A 23,794-nucleotide genomic window follows, 5' to 3' on the forward strand; every position below is an offset into this window, starting at 1 on the left:
GGTGCGGCGGGGCATGGGGGTCACACCCCCCCCCGCCTCAGGAGCCGCCCCGGGCAGGCTGGGGGTGATTCTCCGTGCTGTTTAAAACCGAGCTTCCCCTTTAAATTAGATCCTGAGGCTAGAGTTTCTAGTACGGGGAACACGGTTCTGCCCTTCTTCCGCTGAGTTCGGGAGAGCTTTATTCTGCTGTAGATCCCAGATGTCCCATGGAGACAGTGGCGGGGCGATCAGTCCCATCACTTGTTACCCTTCACTTGGCCGAGTTGGGATGGTTTGTGCTGCCGAGTTTTGACGGCTAAGACAGTGGTGGCCAACTTTTACCAGACGTTTTAAGACCTATTTTAATACTGCATAGATTTGCCTTATAAAACCTTTTATTCAACTGTATCGTTGCTGCCGCTGTGTGTGTGATGCTAATAAACAAACAAACAAACAAATATCTGAAACATATTTAGTCTGGTTGTAGGCTTTTTTTTTTATTTATTTATTCTACACTAATTAATGAATAATTTGGTTTAGAATTCAACCACAACATAAGCAGCATGAATAACAAAGCTCCCAGACATCAGTAAAAGTTCAAGTCCCGCCTGCATATAAAGTGCTGTCTTTTCCTTTTCTTTCCCTGAAATTTGGCTCACAGTCTTGTGGCTGTACACACAGCAGTTCACTAAATGAGCATCAATTACAGGAGGCTGTGCTTGTATTTCACATATTTCAGGTTAGAAAGAACAATCTGAGCCAGACATGGAAACCTATCGGAGGGCAGTATGCCTGATGTCTGGGGATTTGATTTTTGGCAAAGATTTCAAAAAATGAATTGTTTCCCTTTTAAGAATAGGCTATAATCCATCAGCTTCTTGAAATTCAGATTTTCAACTGTGGATTTACAGTAAGAGGCCTCAAACAGCCCAGCTCAGCAACTGCAGGGCTGATCAGTAATTCAGTCTTTGTTCTTTATGGTGCAAATCTTTGACTGCTTGACACAGCTGGCATCTGAATCCTAAAATCCTGAAACAAATCAGAATATCTTATTTACAGATTGGGTAGCTCCTTCTTTGAGTTTTAAACCTTGTATGTTGAATTTGCAGTGGTCTACAAAGTATTTTGAAGCATTTGTATTTTGAAGTGAGGTAACATCTTCCATTTCCCTTTCAGAACTGTGCATTGTCTACATCATGTGATAGATCTGTTAAAATTGCCAAATTTGTGATCCTGTCAGCATGAGTCAGTGTAATCTGGGCAGTCATTCATCATTCACAAATAGTTGAGAGTGAATACAACTCTATGAAGTCAGTAATCTGCAGTGAACTACCAAATTCCTCAAAAGATCTGAGTTGATCTGAAGCATCTAAAGGTGCAGAAGAGTATAGATTACCAAGTGTTATCCTTTTTTGGTATGTGTTACCCTACTTGCAAATATCTCTAAGGGTAAGACCTGGAGGATTTAGCTCTGTGCTTGTCAAACACATGTTAAGACAAAAGAAAAATATTTCTTTCTTCACCCATCTATTAAGATCTACATGCAGAATTCTGCAGAAGATCTAGAGCACACAGACCCTCCGGAGAAGCTTGGCTTAAAGAAACCCTGAAAAAACTAAGTACTCTTGTAAGCAATTACTGCTGCAGGAGGAACATAGTAATTGAAGTATCTTAAAGTAAATTTCCAAACTAGAAAACTTTATTTGTTTTTCAAAATGTATTTGCTATTTCAGAACTCTACACCTGTTCCATTAAAAATTAGGCCAGGTTAATGACTGTAATGACTTGCCTGTTGGTTGTGGTTAGACTGGTTTACCTGATCTTAATCATGTTGTTTTACCTTAATCATGTTCCTGTCATGCTCTGTGCAGAACTCTGTTTGTGTCAGAGGTATGAGGTCTCCTAAACTGACTGTTTAGGGACAGCAGCTTTCTAGAGACGGACGTGCCCACTGATGGCACAATGCAAAAATACCATAAGCCTGCACCTTGAGAAATACCCTGTCAGCCTAAGCAGTAGAGTACACAGGATTTGTTAGTGCATTCTTTTAAGTGTTAAACAATTTTATTACTTACTCATCCAATAACTTACTTTTCTTTTTTGTGACATCTGTATGTCAGATGCTGACCTTGAGTCTGCCTTTTTAATATCCCTTGAAGTCTTTGAGAAGTATCTGTCCCTCTAAAAGCTTAATTCAAGCAGTATGACAACTGTGCAATCCTGTCAGAAGGGTGTTTACCAGAGTGAGCAAGTGATACCTCAAACAGCTTCTTTGGCTGGCAAGGCCAGTTGAAAGTGTTTGTGGAGCTATGCTGTAAGAAAAGCAAGACTTTGTTGGTCTGCTACTATAAACTTTACAGGGACTGACTTGGCCAGGCAAGACAGAATGCCAACTGGAAAATCTAACAGGGAGTAACAGAAGAGATGGCTTCTGCACTTCCAGAAGCAGACTGTTGCCATTGCTAAGTGAATAAGACTGGTTTTGGAGCTGTCACCTCTGACACGGCCAGTCCCACATCCCCTTTATTTCCAGACTGTAATTGTGGCTGCCTGTTCAGGGCCAAATTGTTCATACCTCTTTCAGCAAAATAACTTACCTCTAGGTAAAAGTATTCTGGAGGTGTCTGCTTCCCATGAAGTCTAGGAAGCTGCTCAGGAAAGGAAAAAAGGAGGCTCTCTAGCATAAATGCCATATTTGATATTGACTTACTTTACAGTCTTAGGTAAAAAAACATCTCTTTTCCACAGTTGCCAGGTACTGCACAGGTCTGATGCATATCAGATGCAGATGAAAATTTCTGCACACTTAATGTGATTTGAGAACACATGCTGCACTAAGTGATGACTTTTTGATTTCTAGTAGTAAATCTGTGTTTCATTTTTCAAGAAATATAATGAGGATAATCCTAATTTATTAGATAAAAATTAATGTTGGTAGTGTTTACCAAGGCAATTAATGTTGACACAATTTGTTATGAGAACTAACTATTTGAGAAAACTAATAGTAACCTAATTGTTCTAATTGTACATTGTAGGTGTAACAAATTAGACTATCTGGTAAATATTTTCTTAAGAAAAATGGGATAATAAAAAATCCAATAAAATTAAAATATAAATACAAGTTGAAATACTCCACAGTTCTTGATATTTTTAAATGAACAAACAAAAGAGTAAGTAAAAGCTAGAGATGATCTCATAGCTGAGTTCTACACCTCAGCATTGAAACTCATCAGAGTAATGATTTCTTCCTAAACTCTCTAAAGACTTCATTCCAGATTAATATATTTCTTAAATTACATATTACATATATTTCTTTAATCTGTTTTAGGTTCATGCTTTTCATTACTTGACTTTTAGCTTTGCCACAAACACTATTCTCCTAATAGACAGAGTTACAGGAAGAAGGCAAGCAAGGACTATCTCTTGGAATTATTTTCTGACTTTCTGATGAAGTCCTTCTACTTATTTCCAACTTGTGCTTTCCTTGTACTATGTCATTTGGCACAAAGCTTTGACAGCTAATAGTTCTTAAAAATCTTGGTGAAGTCATCAATTCTCCACCTATTTGTCTTGCATCTTCAGCTGCCTCTTTCTAGAAAACCTTCCTTCTCATGTAACTTAAAAACAAATTCTTCACCTTCCTCTGTGTCCTTCCTTTTTTGTTAGTTCCTCTAGCATCTATATTAATCAATGCTGCAAACCTAGCATATTTTCTGATTCTTTTGTTTCCTTTTGTTCCCTCCTTGCCTGTCTGCAGCACATGCCAATATGCTGCCAGTTTCATTTCTACATTATCTCTAAAAATTTATGTCTTTGAATTCCCATTGTGAAAAGTCCTGTCATGACTCAATAAGCTGTTTCCTTGACTATGGTAATTCCATGTAAAAGATTCCCATGTTCATCCCTTTGGAATCTATCAGAATCATTAATACCATTTATTTCCAATTACTGCTTACATTTAAGCCACACTAAGATTCGATATCCTGACATTCCAGGCCTTCTGAAGATTGGAAATTTCCACATCTAGTTTCTTTCTTATGCTTTCATTATTCTAAGATATCATTGTTTTAATTTATATTTGTATCTCACTTTCCTTCAGTTGGCTCTTTTTCTCTTTCATGTTTCTGCTTTTTTAATTCCTGCCTAAGATATTAGCTGAACAATCTAAATCCTCTACTTTCACCCTGTTAGATCAGCTCACATTCATTAGAAAAATCTACAGACAAGGAGTGTATCTGTCACCATTGTTGATGCTATCACAGTTCAGATAATAAACACCTAGAATATTTTGTATCGGTCATAAAACAATATATTTGAGCTAAACCTTATCCTTAATATATGCTTCTTATTCATTAAATTGATATTTATTGTGATAATATTGACCACAGTTAATTTATTAAATAGTCATGTGGCTATACAATTTTATATACAGCTACAGATTTTTGTTCCAATTCAGGCCTAATTATCATTAAACTGTCATCCATGTATTTCACCTACAATGAAAGAAGTCCAGAGCATGCTGAAATGGATATTCAGTATTCTATGGGAATAAGAAGTACACTCTTCCAGACCGTACATGATCTACAAGTTGCAATACTGTTTATGTTTATTATCTTCATAATATGCAGCACTGTAAATTATATTGTTTTACATTATTATTTAACTAGGTAGAATTAAAAAGTGAAAAACCCAGTGAAGAAGATCACAAACTGCAAAAGTAAGATGTAGTTAGAATATTTTTTTGGCTTTGGTAGTAAATTACCATGCTGACAAATATTACTGCTTTTCTATTTTCAGATACATAGATGAAGAGAGAACAATTGAGTACAAAGCTGCTGTCAAAATCCAGAGCTGTTATCGAGGATACAGAGTCAGAGTTTATCTAAGGTAGTATATAAAGCCTACTTTAATCTGTATTTCAATCTTGATTTTTTCCCCAAAATTTCTAATGGTATTACTTCATTTTAATAAAATGGGAGCATTTGGAAAAAAATAACACAAAACAACGCAACAACTGTTATTCTGCTTTTAGTCTGCTTTTAAATAGAATTAAATATATGTTTTTCCACTGTTAGAATATTTTTTATTTTCAGAACTGTATACAATTAAAATGGCATGATGCTAATAAGTAGCACGGAAATAATCTATCTTCAGAAGAGAAATACAGTATTGTAGGTTTTGGGAGCTATTAAAAACTTGTAAGCTGTGAAAATGTTGTCTGTGACTGAAAAAATTCTGAACTGATCAGATACACTGGTTAAAACCATTTTGAAAACACAATAATGTATCATGCAAATTATGTTCATAAAGATATTTAATTAAATTTTTTTAATAACTGAAATAATATATGAGTCTGGAGTAACTAATTTTTTCCAATAGCAAAGTATGTGTGTCTGTATAAATATATGTATATATTGGTTTCTAAACATCTATGTGTCTGCATATGTATTTGTGCATGCATGTATATGTATTAAGTATGTTTCCAGTGGCCATCTGATTGGGATAAGTATGGATATAATACATTAAACAATTACTTTTAAGATTAGGAAAAATGTTACATTGTAAAGTCTCAAAATAATAATTACTTTGTTAATATATTTCATTTTAGATATCTGAATGAAATGGCAATTCATATACAGAAGTGGTGGAGAGGTTATCAGAGCAGAAAATACTTCAGAAAAATGGTGGAGGTAGAAAACTAACTTTAAAAAATTGTTTGGTTATTTATAGAATACATTGTGGAGTAATTAATTCACTTGTACTGAAATAAAAAAAGTTAAACCTGATCCTTTATACACACAGACACATGCTTAACTTTACTATCATGAGAAGCAGTATTAATTTCAGTAAGCTTGCTCATAACAGTCAAGTCAGTGTTACAATTTTTGCAGCTCTGTAATGTTAGTCCTCAAACCATCAGTGAGATCTCATTCAGAAGCCTGCGCTCATGATACTAATTGCAGGATTGGAGCTTTTCAAGTTGCTTTTTTTTCCTGGCAGAACTTTTAATTCTGAAAATTAAATAAGCTGATGTGTCTACGTATTGCTGTTCTTTAGTGATTTAAATTTCTTGCTTCCTGAACCTTGAAGTATTTCAGGCTTTGCCTTAATGTACACAGCAGATCACAGGTTAATCTAATCCCCTTGATTAACTTGAAGGTAGCAAAAGTGTATGATAGCACACAAGCTAAAACCTGTTAACAGGTTTAGGAGATTAAGAAGAAAGTAATTTGCCTTTAACATGAAACAATTACGTTTTTAATATGTAGTTTACTACACTAATTTACCAATTTATGCTAAAATTTTGCAGTAATTTAAAGTTTGTTAGTAATTTAGTCTTGATTCATTTTATTAACGTTAATTGTTGTGTTTCAGTTAAAAGAGGCAAGTCAAGAAAAAGAAAAAAAAATTGAACCATAATTACAGGCTGAAGGCCATACCTCCTATTAAACTATATTTTCAAGTAGCAGTACTTGTGTGCCTGTAAGCTTGTCTATTTTCCCCCAAACCTATCAGTAACCTAATTAAAGTTTTTAACTCTTCCAATCTCAGGCTATGGTTTTCAGTCTGTCTTCCAACACACTCTAATTTTTGAATACAGGGTAGATAGATATCTGCATGTTTGGATTGGGTTCTGCTTTCGCAGAAGTGGGACTTCAGATGAAGATACTGTCCCTGAGTTTAAGGAAGGTCTGTTCAATCTAGAAAAGCTCTGCAAAAGAAGAGAGATGTGGTAATATTAATTTATGTAAATCTTGTTGATGAAAGGAAAGGATCCATGAAGCCACTGAGAAAAGGGAAGAAAGAAATCAACTTCATGTGAAACATTGACACATAGTGCCAAAAGATGTTGTGAAACTCCCTCTACTGCAGTTTTATTAGAGGAGTTTAGACAAATGCTTATCATGGATAGCTTAGATATGCTTCAGACAATGTTTTAGGTGAAGTCAGCTCATGACATCCCCTTAAGTTCTACATTTTTTAGAGTTAAAACATTGTCGAGTGGTGAATTTCACTTCAGGAACAAGGCAATTTATGTGTTTGTGTGTTTTTTAAGACGAGAATAAGAACCATGTCAGTTACATTTTAAGATACAGTCTTTAAAATTAGCACAGATTTCCTGTAATAACCTAGCTGAGATAAATAGCACCATATAAAACCCTCAGCTTTCCATTCTTGAAATATATTTCTGAAAAGAAAATAATTATATAAAAAAATCTTTAACCAATAAAGCCTGTTTCATATATTGTTCTTCAAATAGACATAACTGACAAGCCCTTGCCAAGTCTGAAGGCTGTACGACAAAAAACTGTAGAAGCCCACATTTAATACACACATTCTAAATCAGATAATTAATTGATCCGGTTTCTGGATACTAGTACTTATGCAATACTAGTCAGAGCTCTAGAGAAACAGAATCTCATCAGCAAGCTTATGAATTGTATAGCAATCAGCATAGAAAACTGTCTTTTTCCCTCAAATGCTTTATTTTGTGCTTGCCATCTCTTTGATTGGAAAGGACTAAATAGGACAGCTTGATTGGAAGCCAACCTGAAAGCGAAGTAGCAGTAGCAGATAGAAGGGCACATTTTTCTCCTTTTAGACTGCTATATTCAGTATTGAATGTTTTTAGGTGGACTTAAACACAGAGTTCAAGTTAATTCCCTGACTTCGTTGCTGTACTCTCTTTACTTGATCAATGGCTGAATTTGGAATATTTTAAAAAGAAACAAAAATCTTCTCTGCAGTCTAACTTTTAAATTAAAGGACCAGTTAGTGTTTGCTTTTAGCTCTTGCTATATAACTGTTGGAATGACTCCTGATTAAGAAAATAAATTATACTTTTAGCATGATTCCTTAAATTCTATTATTCCTTAAATTCCTTAAATACTAAAAAAAATTGGTCACTTTAAAATTTGTCCGCTGATAGTGATTGGGTTGCTATCTACTGCCAGCAGACAAGGCAAAGCATATGCACAAAATAGCCATGATTACTTGATAATAAATCATTTTAATTATTATATTCAAAATTGTGAAATGTGAGTGGTACTGATGCGGAAAATAACAAAGGCTGAGTCTTGTCAGATTGGTTGTCCATATGTGCATCACTACTAGTATTTAATTTGTTACTCTTTTAGTGCCTCTTCCTTTGACTGTTAAAATACATTAAGTTAAAAAAAAACAAACAGCTATGGATGGTGTTTATATGACTAAAGCTATGTACCTTCCTATATTCTAAATATAGGTGATTTTGTATAAAGCTTTTTTTTCCTAATATTAATCTCAAGCTAAAATGAAGAATTGCACTCCTACCATTTCCTTAATATTTTAGTTACATTGGTGGACTGGATTCTGAAAGTCTTGTGTCACCTGCAGGAAAGTATGAATTTTAAACCCAGGAAAACTCCAGATCATGAATCAAACAGAACATCACAGTTTCTTTTAACAGTATTTCTCAAAGTCAATAAATCACTTGTTAAAGCAACAGGAATTGTAACCTTTCATTGTTATATGAAATAAGCACACATGATGGCCATCTCCTTTGCAAGAAGATGCAGTTAAAAAAAATGAGTATTTGATGTGATCTACTTTGACACCACACTAAATTGTTTAGCTGCAACTCAGTAACCAATTTTAAGTAGTCCCAGTCCAGTAGGAATTAGGCGAATAGCTATTTGCTAAAAAAAAAAAAGTAGAAAAAAAATAAAAAGAAGTGCCTCTTCCCAACGTGAACCATGTTTTGATTCCTTCTGTCAACCCACTTTCAGTCACATTTCTGGTTCTCTGGTTGCCACTGTTTAAAGACAAAGAAAACGACAATCAGGATCAGATCACATGTGTAGGTGATCCCCAACCATGTTTTTAAACAGAAAAGCAGAAAAGCAGCAGTTTATGCACAAAAGGCTTCAAATACATTTTTGAATAATTGACTTTAAGTAAAGTAACAGGGAGACCTGTGTATTAACATCAGAGACAGATACAAAGACTTCATGGTTCAGAAAGTGGAGGTGGTTCACCTGAGTGAGATAGCAAGATAATTCTTCACAGAGGGTCAGCCTTGTAGTGCCCCTTGGATTTGACACCCAGTGAAAGAGTGAGAGGCAATTCTATGGGCACAAGCTGAAATGCAGGATATTTCCCTTAAGCATAAGAAAGGAGTCTTCTGGACAAGAAGGCCCCAGTTCAGGAAATAACCTTTGTTAACTAGCAAAGCACACCAATACAGACTTGGGTTGAAGTAGTGAATTATAGCTATGCTTTCGTGAATAGGGATGAACATATCACTGTAATAGTAGAACTTGTACATTTTATTATAAGCAGGATTAGAAAACAGAGGGCAAATCCATTTGCAAAGGAACCTAGATGGTTACACAGGCTTTGGCTTCTGGTGCAAGATTGTAAGACAGCTTTATGAACAATTCTGCATGTGACTGACCTAGATTTAGAAAAACATTGAGTAAAGACAGAAATGTATAATTTCATAGAATCATAGAATATGCTGAGTTGGAAGTGACCCATCAGGATTATTGAGTTCAACTCCTGTCCCTGTGTAGGGTACCCCAAGAATCACACCATGTGCCTGAGAGCATCATCCAAATGCTTCTTGAACTCAGGCAGGCTTGATGCTGTGACCACTTCCCTGAGGAGCTTGTTCCAGAGCTCAACCACCCTCTGGGTGAAAAACCTTTTCCTGATATCCAACCTAAACCTCCCCTGATTCAGCTTCCTGACATTTCCCCAAGTCCTGTCATTGATCACAGGAGTGAAGAGATCAGGACCTGCCCCATCTCTTCCCCTCATGAGGAAGCCATAGACTGCAATGAAGTCAGCCCTCAGCCTCCTCTTCTCCAAGCTGAATAATCCAAGTGACTTTAGCCGCTTCTCATAAGACGTCCCATCCAGACCCTTCACCATCGTCATGGCTCTCCTTTGGACATTCTCCAATAGCTTGATTTCCTATTTTATATTGTGGTGCCCAAAACTGCACACAGTGCTCAAGGTGAGGCCGCACCACTGCAGAGTTGAGCAGGACAATGACCTCCCTTGACCAGCTAGCAATGCTCTGCTTGATGCACCCCAGGACACATTTGGCCCTCCTGGCTGCCAGGGCACCCTGCTGGCTCTTCTTCATTTTGCCATCAGCCAGGAGCCTCAGGTCCCTTTCTGCCACGCTGATCTCTAGCCACTCATTTCCTAGTCTGTATTGCTACCAGGGTGGCCCAATCCCAGGTGTAGAATCCAGCACTTGCCATTGTTAAACTTCATGTGGTTGGTGACTGCCCACCTCTCTAACTTGTTGAGATCTCTCTGCAAGGCCTGCCTGCCCTCAAGGGAATTAACAGCTTCTCCCAGCTTAGCATCATCAGCAAACTTACTTAGAATTCCTTTGAGTCCTGCGTCCAAATCATTGATGAACATGTTGAAGAGGACTGGGCCTAGGATGGAGCCCTGTGGGATCCCACTAGTGACTGATTGCCAGCCTGATGTTACCCCATTCACTGTCACTCTTTGAGCTTGACCTGTGAGCCAGTTGCTCACCCATCATATGGTATGCTTGTCCAGCTGTATGCTCGACATTTTGTCCAAGAGAATACTTTGAGAGACAGTATCAAAAACTTTGCTGAAATCCAGAAATACTACATCCACTGGCTTCGCTTGATCAACTAGGTGGGTTACCTTGTCATAAAAGAAATTTAAGTTTGACAAACAGGACATTCCCCTTGTGAAGCCATGCTGGCTGTGACTCATGACTGCATTGTCCTCCAGGTGTTTTTCAATACCTACCAGAATAATCTTGTCCATAATTTTACCAGGCACTGAACTTTGACTGGCCTGTACTTTCCAGGGTCCTCTTTCTTGCCCTTCTTGAATATTGGAACAACATTAGCCAGCTTCCAGTCAACTGAAATCTTTCCAGATTCCCAGGACCTCCCAAGAATCATAGAGAGAGGCCTAGCAATGACATCAGCCAGGTCTTCGAGGATTCTCGGATGGATCCCATCAGGCCCCACGAACTTGTAGGGATCTAACTGTAGCAGCAGATCTTGCACAAGTTCAAGGTCAGCTAAAGGTTGATCCTTGTTGGAGTCATGATCCTCGAGTTCTGTGCATTGAGGCCCCTGTGGTCCATCATCAGTGTTGAAGACAGAGGCAAAGAATGCATTCAATACCTCTGCTTTGTCTATATCCCTGTTGGTGAGGTGACCGTCCTTAGCCTGTAAAGGACCTGTGTTGTTTCTGTGCTGCTTTTTGCCATTAATGTAATTTTAAAAACTCTTTTTTAATTGTCCCCCACAGTTCTGGCCAGTTTCAGCTCCAGTTGGGCTTTGGCCAGCTTTTTCTCCCTACAGGGGTTAGCAGCATCTCTGTATTCTTCCCATGTCACCTGACCTAGCTTCCACTGGACATGCACCTTCTTTTTTGCCTAATCTGCAAGAGCAAGATCCCTGTTGAGCCAAGCTGGTCTTCTGTCTTGTCTACTTGACTTTGACATTTTGGGATTGCCTACTCCTGTGCCCTTAGGAAGTGATGTTTAAAGAGTGACCAGCACTCATTAACACCAGCAACTGCAAAAATATTTTCCCAGGATACTTGACTCAGAAGCTCCCTGAGCAACCCAAAGTCTGTTCTCCTCACATCCAGTGTTGGAAGTTTTTCTGGCAGTTTTCCTCTTGTCAACAGAGATTTAAAACTCAATTGCCTTGTGGTCACTGTGGCCGAGATTACTTCCAATCTCCACTCATGGCATCCTCTCTGTTGACAAGGAGCAGATCAAAGACAGCATTCTTCGGAGTTGGCTCCTTTATAGCCTGTTCTATAAAGCTGTCATCCAGGTGTCTTAGAAATCTTCTGGCCTGGGTTGTGCTAGCTGTATGTTGCTCCCAGTTGATTTCTGGCAAGTTGAAGTCCCCCATAAGGACAAGGGCGGTTGACTTGGAAGCATCCCTTAGTTCCTCAAAGATAAGGTCACTCGTATCTTCATCCTGGCCAGAAGGTCTATAGTGTATTCCCACAATGACATCCACGTTATTTATTTGTCCCATTATTCTCACCCGAAGACTCTCAGCTGCACCATTACCAACTGTAAGTTCATACAGTCTAGCCCTTTCATTACATACAAAGCCAGCCCCCATCTTTTCTGCCCTGCTGTCTCTCCTGAAGAGTCTGTACCCATCCAACAGGGCTCTCCAATCACAGGACTCATCCCACCAGGTTTCACTTATGCCAGTAATGTCAAATCTCTGGGGCTGGGCCAAGGCTTCAAGCTTATCTTGTTTATTCCTCATGCTGCCCACACTAGTGTAGAAACACTTCAGGTGTGGTACATTGTGTCCAACACCTTGCAAAGCAGAATGAGGGATCTTATTAGTGCTGTTTCCTCAAGTTTTACCACACCATCCCATTGCTCACCATTGGCAACCCTGGTTTTGTCCTCCATTTTATTTTATTTAAGCATTTTAAAATTAAAACTTGAAAAAAAAATTTTACAATTTCCTTTTTATTGTGAGTGACCTTATTAAGCAGTGGTAGGGTAAGGCCTGGACTTTTCACACCAAAGTGAGGTATGCAAGTTAGGACCCTAGGTGCCATTGACTATCTCTTTAAACAGTAGACAGAGACAGAATTGCAGAGCTCTTCAATACTTTGCCAAGCTCAGAAGGAAAGTTGTCCCATTGTCTTTCAATATTGCTGATGTAAAGAGCATAATGATGTTAGGTCTCCAATTTAGGTTCTTCATTGAAATGGGATGGATTCAGATCTAAGTGATCACAGCCTTCAAATATGAGAAGAATACACAAAAAGGTGTGAGATTGTTTAGTTTAATCATTGATGGACATAAATATGTTGATAATTTTTAAACTTAAGAAGTTAAATTAAACATTTACTTTATCTATTTTGTGATGTGGCAACTCTTACATTCCCTTCCAAAGAAAGAAAACATGAGCTGGAAAGCAAAACTATCAATTTAATCCAACTGTTTAGGAGTATACTTAGACCTGGAAACTATTATTCCACTATTAGCTATCTACAGTTAATATCATTCAGAAAACATTTCTGCAGACAAAAGGGGAGATAGAGTCCACTATATATTACAATTTAGACCTTTGGGGTAGAGATTCCCTCACTTATATACACACACACTTTTATGTGTACATACACATGTAAGTAAAACTTCTTTAAAATTTAGCAGTCTTGCATTTTTCTGCATGTAAGAAATATCTTTTCTACCGTTTCCATTATTAGTGGATTGGTATGATATTAAAGTGAGTATTTAAAATGCACCTTAATTAAACTGCAGGAATTATGCCTTGCTTAATGTAATGAAGAAAGAGAATTTAAAATGAAGTAGCATCATTGTGTTCATTTGTAAATAACATATTGCAGCCAACTGTTTCTTAATTGCCCAGACTGTTGATAAATAATCCAGTCCTGCTGCTCTCCACAGACAATTTGCTTTGGATCAGACTAGGCAATTCAAATAACACTAATTACAGTGAAACCCTTTTATAGTGAATTCCTGTTTGCCATGGGGGAGAAAATCACTATATCAGGGGAAAGCACTTTTGCCTTTGATTTGTGTCTAAAACATGAGAAACACATAAAAGCTGCATGTTGTGCTAAATAAAGAACATACTCTTGCATTCAAAGTACTTATATTTTACTTTTTATGATACAATTGTGAATTATGTTCATTTTGCATTTGTAATTAGAGGGCGGAACAGATGTGAAAGCTTAGTTTAAAGTGATGTATCCATTAAAATAACCTATGCTGCCAAGTGATTGCTTAGTATAATAGGGGACTCGTTCACTATAAGAGGAATTCTACTTTATTGGAAGGAAACCAGGACTTCAGGAAATGTTTTCTATATCAGGGGATTCACTATAACATGGTATCATTGTATTTATGATTTTATGATGTTAAAATGAATATTAAATGAAACAAAATTCCCAAGGATTACTTGAGAGGCAGCTAAGTACATAACATTTAGTACAGATGGTTGGAAGGCACAATTTTGCTCCATCACTGCATCCGTATCCTTGAACGATTTCGACTGAAGACAGCATTTCTTTGAATTTTTCATTAAACCAGACGTCTTGAAATATGAATTCCTTTTATGTTTCTGTGAGTTTTGGCTAAAAGAGCCCCAGTGAATAAATCATACAATACTATGTGTCACCAGCACTTGTGAATATTTCTGCTTTGTTATTCTACTCTCAGTAGAGCACCATTGATTATCAAACTCAGCGGAGAGCATTTTATGATCATATATCTCCATTAGCTCCTAGTTTGACTACCATAGATTTTTCTGGTTAAGCCTGCATTATGTATTAGGAAGCCTATCTCTTCAATACTAAGTTTGATTTTATTCTCTCTAAGCCTAGAACTCTTATTATGTATTATGTATAAAGATTCTTATCTTTTATATGTAAAAATAGGAGCACTGTCTTTGTGTAACTGAAATATATGCCATCCTTTTTTTTCCTTGATTCACAGAGAACATACTCTATTATGAAGATGAATTTCTACAATGAAATGGCTGTCAGGGTAAATATTTCTTCACTTGTTAAACAAATGAAAAGTCAATTGTGCTCCGAATTTGCTTTTAATAAAATGAGCAAACCTGAATAATATACACTTGATTGATATGCTGATGGCAACAGCAGGAAATAGTACATAGTTAAAAATTAAAGTTACACTCAGTAGTATGGTTTGTATTTGAAAACTGTAGCTGAATTTAAGGGATCTGCATGTATCTTGCCCCATTTAAGTGTTCATTGTACCTTACCATATACAATACTGGTAACAAGTCCAGACATTTTATCTGCAAGTATTCTTACAAATGTAGACATACATTTACAGTTCTGACAAACTATAAGGCTTTTATGCTCGTTGATGTGGCTGTGCTTTTTCTTTTGTTAGTACATGAGATTTGGAGTATTGAATCTCCACATACTTAGAAAAGCACAGAACTACTTCATTGCCTAAACATAGAGTTGGAACTGCAGTGATCTCATTGATGATACTGTGAGTGAATTTTGCTAGATGAATAAGACCAAAAATGGTCCTTGAACTGTAATACATATAGTGCAAATCAAGCTTGTTATGGGGAAAATTGCAAAATATATTTAACTAGAAATTAGAATTTTTTTTCCTGAACTTCAGAACTGCACTTAGACAAATACCTAAAAAAAAACCAGGAAGGATATGTGGTAAGTCTTGGGATGAAATATTTTAATCTCACTTAATTCTTTTATTTTGTGGAATAAATGTGCTTTACATCAGAGGTCTATACTTTTTTTAGGCAAGGCATCTTACCTTTTGAATTTTACCACCTGGAGGAATGGGGTGGGGATGGAGAGTAAACTGCAGCAGAAATCAGTGAGAAAACACAAGATGCAAGCCAGCTCTTACTAGTTGGCTGTGTACTTTTAGAAGGCATTTGAAGACCAAATTTCAGAGTTAATTATGTATTCTAGTCAAATAGTTTTCCATTTGGTCTTTCATTTTTAAAAGAAATTGAATATGTTCCCATTCATTTGTAATGGAAATATAATGTTGAATCATTAGGTTATATAAATCTTCCAAGTAGCAGTTTTTCAGTCATGTCCGTTCCTTAAATGAAAATTTAAATCAGTAGAAAACAATAGAAGAGATCTTTATTTAGTTGCAAATGTCAGAATCAGATTCTCCTTTGCCTAAATCTAGTGCAGCCATATCTGCAGAGCAATTTTTAAATGCTACTGTTCTGAAACACGGAATGTTTTCTGTTTTTTTTTTGTTGTCATGTGTTTTTTTAAGAACTAACCAAGGTCCAGGACAATAAAGAATATGGCCTGTTTATTTTCTACACAGAAGATATGTGGTCAGACTTTAGGTTCCCTAAGCCTGCAGTGTCTCATATTTACGCATTGTGAGCTCGATTAATCATTAATATACTTCTTTCAGAGTTCTGAAAATGTAACTGTGCATATTGTTCTATTTAACCACTTAGTTTTGCCTCACAGTGTTATTAAAATATTTATTTCTGTTTATAGTTACTGATTAGCAAGGGACTTTTGATTTTGGCAATTGAAGTATCATTGCTTATGTGTGTGTACACATGCTCATAGTTTTGAAGTCAGCCTACATCTCTGTCTCCCTGGATTGCATTCAGTTATAACCAGAACTATCTGTTTCACCTTTTTAAATTAAATCAGATAAGTTGTTTAAATCAATTTAGGTTTTGAGTACTAGGTCAAAATATGATTCTCTCACTTAAAAGCTTTAAGGTTGCTATAAATTTTCAGCAATGAAAGTAATCCTATGGAAAAAATATATTTCCATGAGCAGATGGCTTTTGATATATCAAGGTTTTGCCATTTGTTTTAGTGCTTAAAATAAACATTATTTATAAGACCACTTACATTTTGATGTTACTTAATGAGGAATATGCATCATTGATTTGACTAGCTTAAGAGGTCATTTAGAACTTGCCCGTTAACAAGCTGTAATCTGCTGAGCACACAATGACTTTGTTTAAAATTATCTGTTCGGTGCTGATCAATGACAATAATTGTTTTGTACCAATCACTGTTGAAACTTGCTAATTACTTTGAAGGGCATGCACACTTGTCTCTTTATTTTCAAGAATTTTCTAAACATTCACCTTGAAATACAGTCATAACACATTATACTTCCTTATAAAAGCAACATCATCAGAATCTTTGTGTCTCATGTTCTTTTCCAAACTTTGGTTTTGTGATCTCTGACATACAGAAACATAGTATAAAGTAATTTGAGACATAATGCAGTTTTTCTTACTTATGTTTCATTTGGTTGAAATCAGTGAGGTCATTCTGAATAGAAAGTGCTTTAAATAAAGGTAGGATGCGGCGTTTAATTGTAGACTGAGCCCATTGGAGATAATTATAGCTTTATACAATTTTAGTCTTTTGTCTTTCAGTTTGAGTTTTGATCCTTTAACCCATAAATATCCAGTTCTGCACTTATAACTGTGAAGTGAAGTATGTCAGAAAGAGTTTCAAAGGGACCATAATCCTGCATTAATGAGCACACAGCTATATGGCAGCCAAGTTGCTCTTGTTGAGAAATTTTGAAGCCAAACAGAAAAACAAAGCTGAAATCCTTATTCAGGATTTTGCTTAATCCCAGATCTCTGTAGGCATACTCATTCTTCGCTCTTTCTCTATCCCGTTTTAACCCAATAAACTGTGTATGAGAAAGTGGAGTTGCAAAGAGAATGAAATTTACTATCACCTAGTACAAAGAAGCATGTGTAGTGCTAACCTTTTTTGTGCTTTTTTGTTCACAAAACTATTATTTATTCTTATTGTATCAATATTTGGAAGTCCAAATCCTTTTTATTTAAAAACAAACACAACTTCAAAAATTATTTTTCAGCCTTATTTGAAAAGAGAGGAAAATACAAGGTGACACACAAAGGGGAAATAGAGAGTGTACTAACGCTGAAAGTTAATATCCTTGTATTCTTAATAGCTTTAATGTATCATTTTCTTGGTGACACATCACTTAAAAGACTTGCTGAAAGCTTTCCTGTGATACTTATTATTGTGTAAAATCTCACATAAAGAGATAATCAGAACTGTACCACAAGATGCCATCAGTTGACACTGGATGCTAGTTCCTACTTTAAGGTATAGTGTTTTGGCTTTTGTGATTGCAAAATGGTACCATAGACAAAAATATTAAAATATGCAACCCTGCTTTATTTAGTCTGTTTATAGAAGGCTCCAGCGTGTTACTGTTTTCAGGAAATGGCAGGAGATGGAAAAATTGCAGTAACTTATGTCAGTTATCACAGTGGTTATCACAGAACTGAACGGAAATGGAACTGGAAGGAGTAGAGGGCATTTTGCCTGTTACTGACAAGCACTGGCAAGACTTGGTGATACAGAATCTGAGGTCATTTAGTGCAAAGGTTGATTAATAGTGGAGGCAACGAGCAGCTTTTTTTTCTCCTGCCATCTTGCTGAATCAAACAAACAAAACATGATCCTCTCTTTTTTTTTTTTTTTTTTTTTTACATGCTTCTTTGGAATATGAGATAGGGTAAGAAAAAAACTAACAATAAAAACACATGGTTTACACTCTTCTTACAAAGTCATACTTTGGTTCTGGAAAGAGAACTGTTGATATAAAGAAAAAAAAACACAAACATTTCCGGTAGAGACACTGAAGAGCTTTAAGTTCTTGAAAAGTCTAGTAGCCAGAGGCCCACAGGAAAAGAAGGGCTCTTGGTAAATTACACCATTCTTCTCTTCAGTGCTTTTGGTGAAAGTGAGTAGCTTCTCACCTGGGAATTACTTCTGGATACTAAGACCTCAATATTCTTGCTATTGTAATGTAGATGTTGCCTTTCAGCTGTTGTGTCTCTTAAGATTTCAAAGAGGTGAAGGTCAAAGAGGTTGAAGCTGGAGAAGGACTGAAGAAAATACAGACTAGAAGCTAGAAACTGAGAGATTACATTAGAAATATATTGTGAAAAAAAAGGAGAGAAAGTGCAAGGAAGAAAGTAAAGAATATTTTGCAGGAAGATAAATAAGTTTAAGGATGGAAGAATGTAAAAAAAGAGGAACTAGCCACTGAGAACAGAGGAAAAGATCATTAATCTATTTTTCAGATGTATTGATCTAGAATACACTAACCTCCTATGGGAAAGAACATGAGGATTAAGAGCAGATCTCAGCATGACTGAGTAGAGCAAGTTATATCTTCCACCTGTATATCATGGCATAGGGATAAATACGGCAAACCAAGTGACAGTTCTTATAATGTTTTACCTAATTAATACTTACTTTCCCTTCTCACAAAATAGATAACCAGTAAACCTGTAATAATTTCAGAAACATAATTACTGGAATTTTTAAGTATCAGAGAAAGTTTAAGATGTTTTGATGAAATAAATTCTCAAGCAAAGTCAAGATAGACTGTATTTTTTTATCTTTTTAATTTTTTTTTATTTTTTTCTGTATTTTTTTTTTTAACAGATGCTTTTTATAATGCACCACTATATTAATCCTTTCTGAAGGATGCTAGCTAATTTCTATTCTTAATACAACTTTAGAACTAGCTACAGTTTAAGAAGTTTTCTTTTTCAGTTTAAGCTTTATCTGTTATGCAGGAGGAGTAGTATTTTGTGAGAAGATTATAATTATGTGCCACAGATAGACATGCATCATCGTACATTGGAGATGAAAGAACTGCAATTTGTAAATTATGTTTCCAGAAAGCCTGATTCATTGAGTTACTGGGAAGACTTCTATTGAGTTTAGATTCTATCCAGAGCACAAAGGTGAGAGTGTATCAGAACATACTGGTGAGGTGACTCAGTAGGGAGTGTGTGTTGTACCTGAGAACTAATACCATTTCTGTTGTCTGTTTTTTACCATTCTTACATAGAGCAATACCACTGGCAGTAGCAGACACTTCTTTTCATTTTATTCACCCCAATACAAATGGTGGTCTAAAACTTGATATAATTTTTTTAATGTTGGCATTTCATAGTAAATCCATATCACCATTTATCTATGGTATGTTAGAACATACCCTAATTTTTTCACTGAAAGATATTGGTGCTTCTACTTTATATCACTTTTAAGAAAATCATAATATCTGGGAAATACAACAGATATTTGATATCCATACAAACTTTTTATTTGAAATATACTAAACAAATATTTATTTATTCTAGATTCAGAAGAGGTGGCGAGGCTATTTTGTTCGGAAATACATCCATAATTATTATGCACTTAAGAGCTACGTGGAAGCCATTTCTGAGAATAACGAGCTTGTCAGGTAAATATAAAACTCCATGTGGTAAAGCATTGATTTCCTCTTCTTTTATTTGTAAAATTTTTATGGCACTAATTAAACTATTTCTTTGAGTGTAGGATCCTCTCCATTATCAAATATCCACCTACCTATCTGTTGTCATCTTTATCCTATGCCTGTGCATGCCATAGAATAGAATGTGCCACATTCTATTCTCATTTGCACTGTGATCAATTTGGAATAATTTATTTGAATTAATTAAACATACTTTATATCAATTTCATAAAACCAAATTTGGCTCTTCACTTATGCTCAGAACACATAAATTTTTATGCCCTAAATATGGTTTGTTGTGTTTTGTTTTTTTCCCAACATACACAAGCTAAAAAAGTTTCCTTTTCATAATTTGTTTTGAAAATCAGTTATTGATAATGCATAGAATTGCAGATTTTGGGATCTATGTTATACGCATAAGCCATACTATGAATATTATTTGTGAAAGGTACTGGTGTGGACATAGGAAAGAGCACTGCTTTCATAGTTACAGAAGATTCACTTGTTAGACTTCTGGCTAGAACTGTTCCTACTCTATCTCTCCTATCTGTCCCTTGTCTTTCCCTTTACTTAAGTTGAAAGCTTTCTAAAATTGAGGCAATTCTTTCCCTCTAGCACATTTGATGTCCTGATCCATGACTTTTTCCTCAGATAGCAGTCGAAAAAATAGACAAAACACTGGATTATCACGATCATTACTTTTTCATTGTAAGTTAAAGGGTGTTAAAAAAAATCCACCCAGTTTTTGCTGTTTTGAAAGCCTGAGATAAAGCTTTGCTTTCTGAAGTGCAGAAATATAAGGGAGTCTAGTGAAAAAATACCTTGGGAAGTCGTATCTAGATCACATAGCAAAGACAATTTAGCCAGGAAACTGTTACAGAAAGCAGCATATGCAAGTTTTATATGAAGAAAAGAATTATCAAACTTTAAAATATTTTTGCACAATTATAACTGATGCTACATCCTCTTTCTCATAGCATTGTAACTTATGCATTACACTGTTACATATAATGAAGCATATTGATAACTGTGTACCTCTAATTTCTCATTAATTTAATGTATTCAATGGAGAAGATTAGATCATAATTCAGCAAAACGGGACTCAAGATGTCTGTAATCTTTTAAACTGTACCTTCTTGTTCTGAAATCCTTGAAATATGTTCTCTTCTTAAAAATGTAGAATCTGAGGAAGACAAGACCAAATCTTGGAAAGTAAATGAAGCCATAACTTTTCTGGTCTAAAGTGTGTATAACCGCATAAACTTCAGAGACACAACTTGCTTCTCTGTTCATAATAGTTCTATCACTCCTATTCATTCCCTTCCTAAACCTGGAGCAAGGCAGTTAGACTGACCTTTGTTGTGTGTGAACAAAACAAGATGGCAAGTGGTATTTCTGCTATACTCAACACAGATTGATGGGAGCTTTGTATTTCATTTCCCTGCGCCCACAGTAGACCTCTGCTGGTACATCTGACTTTGAAGTGCTACAAAAATGTTTGTCTTGCAGTACTTTGACATGTTCATCCAAGTTCCTAGTATTTGTTTCAGGTCATTCAAAACCCAAACCACTATGCATTGATATGATATAATAGGTATATTAATCAATAAATACTTTTGTTATATTTTTCTTTAAGAAAGTGAGCAGTATGACTTCAGAGACATTGAAATCTGTCAGACTTGATATGTGTAAGCTTTTACCAGGCAGCTGATATCACAGAATTTCTTAGGTTGGAAAAGACCTTTAAGATCATCAGGTCCAACCATTAACCCTACTCTACCAAGCTCAGCACGAAGCCATATCCCCAAGCATCATAGCTAGACAACTTTTAAACACATCCAGGGATGGTGACTCAACCACCTCCCTAGGCAGCATGTTCCAATGTCTGACAAACCTTGCAGTGAAAAAGTTCTTCCTAATGTGTAGTCTAAACCTCCCCTGACACAGCTTGAGACCATTCTGTCTTCTTGAGTTGACAGAAATATGAATATATGTATTTCACATAAACAAATCCATCTTTCAGATTAAAATTAAAGGTTAAAAATGAATTTTTTAGTGAATTTGGTCAAATTTCAGTTTTAAAAATGCATAATTTCTCAAAGGGCAATCAAGAATCACTGCAGTAAACTCTTTACTGGGGTACATTTGAAAACTAATATGTTTATTATCTTCAACATGCTTCTTATGAAATCTAACAGATGTTTAGTGAAGATCAGATGTAGGCCCTCAGCCAAACAGATTTTTCCTGTCATTGGGCTAAGTTGCTGCCAACTGCTTTGGCCTCAGTGTGGACCACTGTATTTCTTAGGAGGAATACTGAAAAAGGTGGAGGAGAGATCCTCTGCGTATGTTAATTTACGATCTCATCATATGTGGAAGAGTAGAACCTCATTGTTCATAAACATTTTTGTGTATATAAAATTATTGCAATTGTTTGTTGTAAAGAAAAACACCGGGAACTGTCTGAAATTGAAGGAGTGCATTTATGAAATCACTGGGTTTTATTCCAGCATCACAGAATCAGCATTATGGAAATCTACATGTTGGCAGAGAGAGCCACCAATGCACTTGTGCACTCAGATTAAACTTGCTTTCAGTGTTTCACATCTCTAGAAAACCACAAGACAACACAATACACAAAGTAATATACTTTTTTTCTTATTTATAAGAAGTGTTATAGCTGTAATAATCAGAATATATACATTAGTACAGTGTCAGTGTCAGAAAAGAACCCAGTTTCTTCACAAGTAGTAACAGAATCAAAGTAAAACAGAGTGATTTTAAGAACTCCAGAGTGGTAATAACTCTCCACCTCCCACCCCCCGAAAAACCCCCAAACCAAACCAACAACAAAATGCACACTATTAATTTATTATTTCAAAATATTATTTTAATTGTATTCTTTCCAGAATTATGAAGTAGGTCTAAACTGAACTACAGTATATGGTTCTCAGTCTTCCAGGATAATGCAGCCAGATTTTTTATTTATCAACCACCCTGAAATCACATTGCAAGTCCTTCTAAGATGCATTTTTACTTCTTGGTTTCCAGAACCAGGGTTGTGCTTAATTTTCTTCTCTTTCACTCACTTGTTTCTGAAAGAAACTGCAGAGGAAGTTGCCATGAAACTTTGGACAGTCTGTTAGTTTCTTATGCGAATATCTTTTGAAAGAGTTATTGAATAACATTTGTTTCCTTCTCTCTCCTGCTTCATCCTCTTTTTTGTAAAATGCAAGATCCTTCCATTACTAAAGAGTTTTCTCAACCAGTAGCCACATTCAGCTTCAATACAAGCCATCCTTATTTAATAGCTGCCCTCATTTAGTAGCCAGACCTATTTGTCTTTACTGTGAAAACCCCAAGAGAAAGTAAACTTAATAGAAGCTGCCCCAGTTTAAAGCCATAGAGGGATGTAATTAAGTTTAACAGAAATTGATTTAACAGAAATTGACCTAAAATATAATTAAATAATAATAGTCATGTTATGTGTGAGTTTGCTTTCACTTAACAGCCTGCTTATCCTAACTTAAGGCACTGTTTTTGTATGAACTGAAGATAGCTGTCAGCTGTAGCTCCCAGACTAGCTGAAGATTGGGTGGGTTTTCTTCCAGCACACCATTACTTCCGACTGCTGTAGAATGAATATGTGTGATGGCTGCAGGTGTCCCCAGTAAAGTCCCGAGCAGTTAAGTTGAGAAGTGATTCAAAGAACCCCTTGACAGGTGGCAAAAGAATTGTTGAACCCTGATCTCTGTCTACATAAGGAAATACTCAGATTTTTCGTGACATTTGTATAGTTTAGCTTCAGTGTAATGGTGAAATGGGTTTATTAGTCCTGAATTCTGTATTTCCGATAACATTTAGGAAGTTCTAAAACAACTAAGTAGGCAACATTCTTACCTATTTATGATACAAAATTTTGCTATTTAGATTCTAATAATAAGTCTTGATCTAGAACAATCTTTT

General features: G+C 35.9%; 1 protein-coding gene across 1 annotated transcript in view; it reads left to right on the forward strand.

Moving 5' to 3' along the window:
• Positions 1-2,288: 2,288 nt before the first annotated feature.
• Positions 2,289-23,794, forward strand: part of SPATA17 (spermatogenesis associated 17) — a 93,246-nt gene continuing 71,740 nt past the window's right edge. Inside the window, exons 1-6 of the mRNA XM_009994799.1 lie at positions 2,289-2,293; positions 3,029-3,055; positions 4,774-4,866; positions 5,588-5,669; positions 14,477-14,527; positions 19,695-19,798. Of these exons, the coding sequence (XP_009993101.1) occupies positions 2,289-2,293; positions 3,029-3,055; positions 4,774-4,866; positions 5,588-5,669; positions 14,477-14,527; positions 19,695-19,798 (362 nt within the window). The remainder of the gene's footprint in view (positions 2,294-3,028; positions 3,056-4,773; positions 4,867-5,587; positions 5,670-14,476; positions 14,528-19,694; positions 19,799-23,794) is intronic.

Source organism: Chaetura pelagica, unplaced genomic scaffold, assembly GCF_000747805.2.
Source record: "Chaetura pelagica isolate M959 unplaced genomic scaffold, ChaPel_1.0 scaffold2, whole genome shotgun sequence".
NCBI lineage: Eukaryota > Metazoa > Chordata > Aves > Apodiformes > Apodidae > Chaetura > Chaetura pelagica.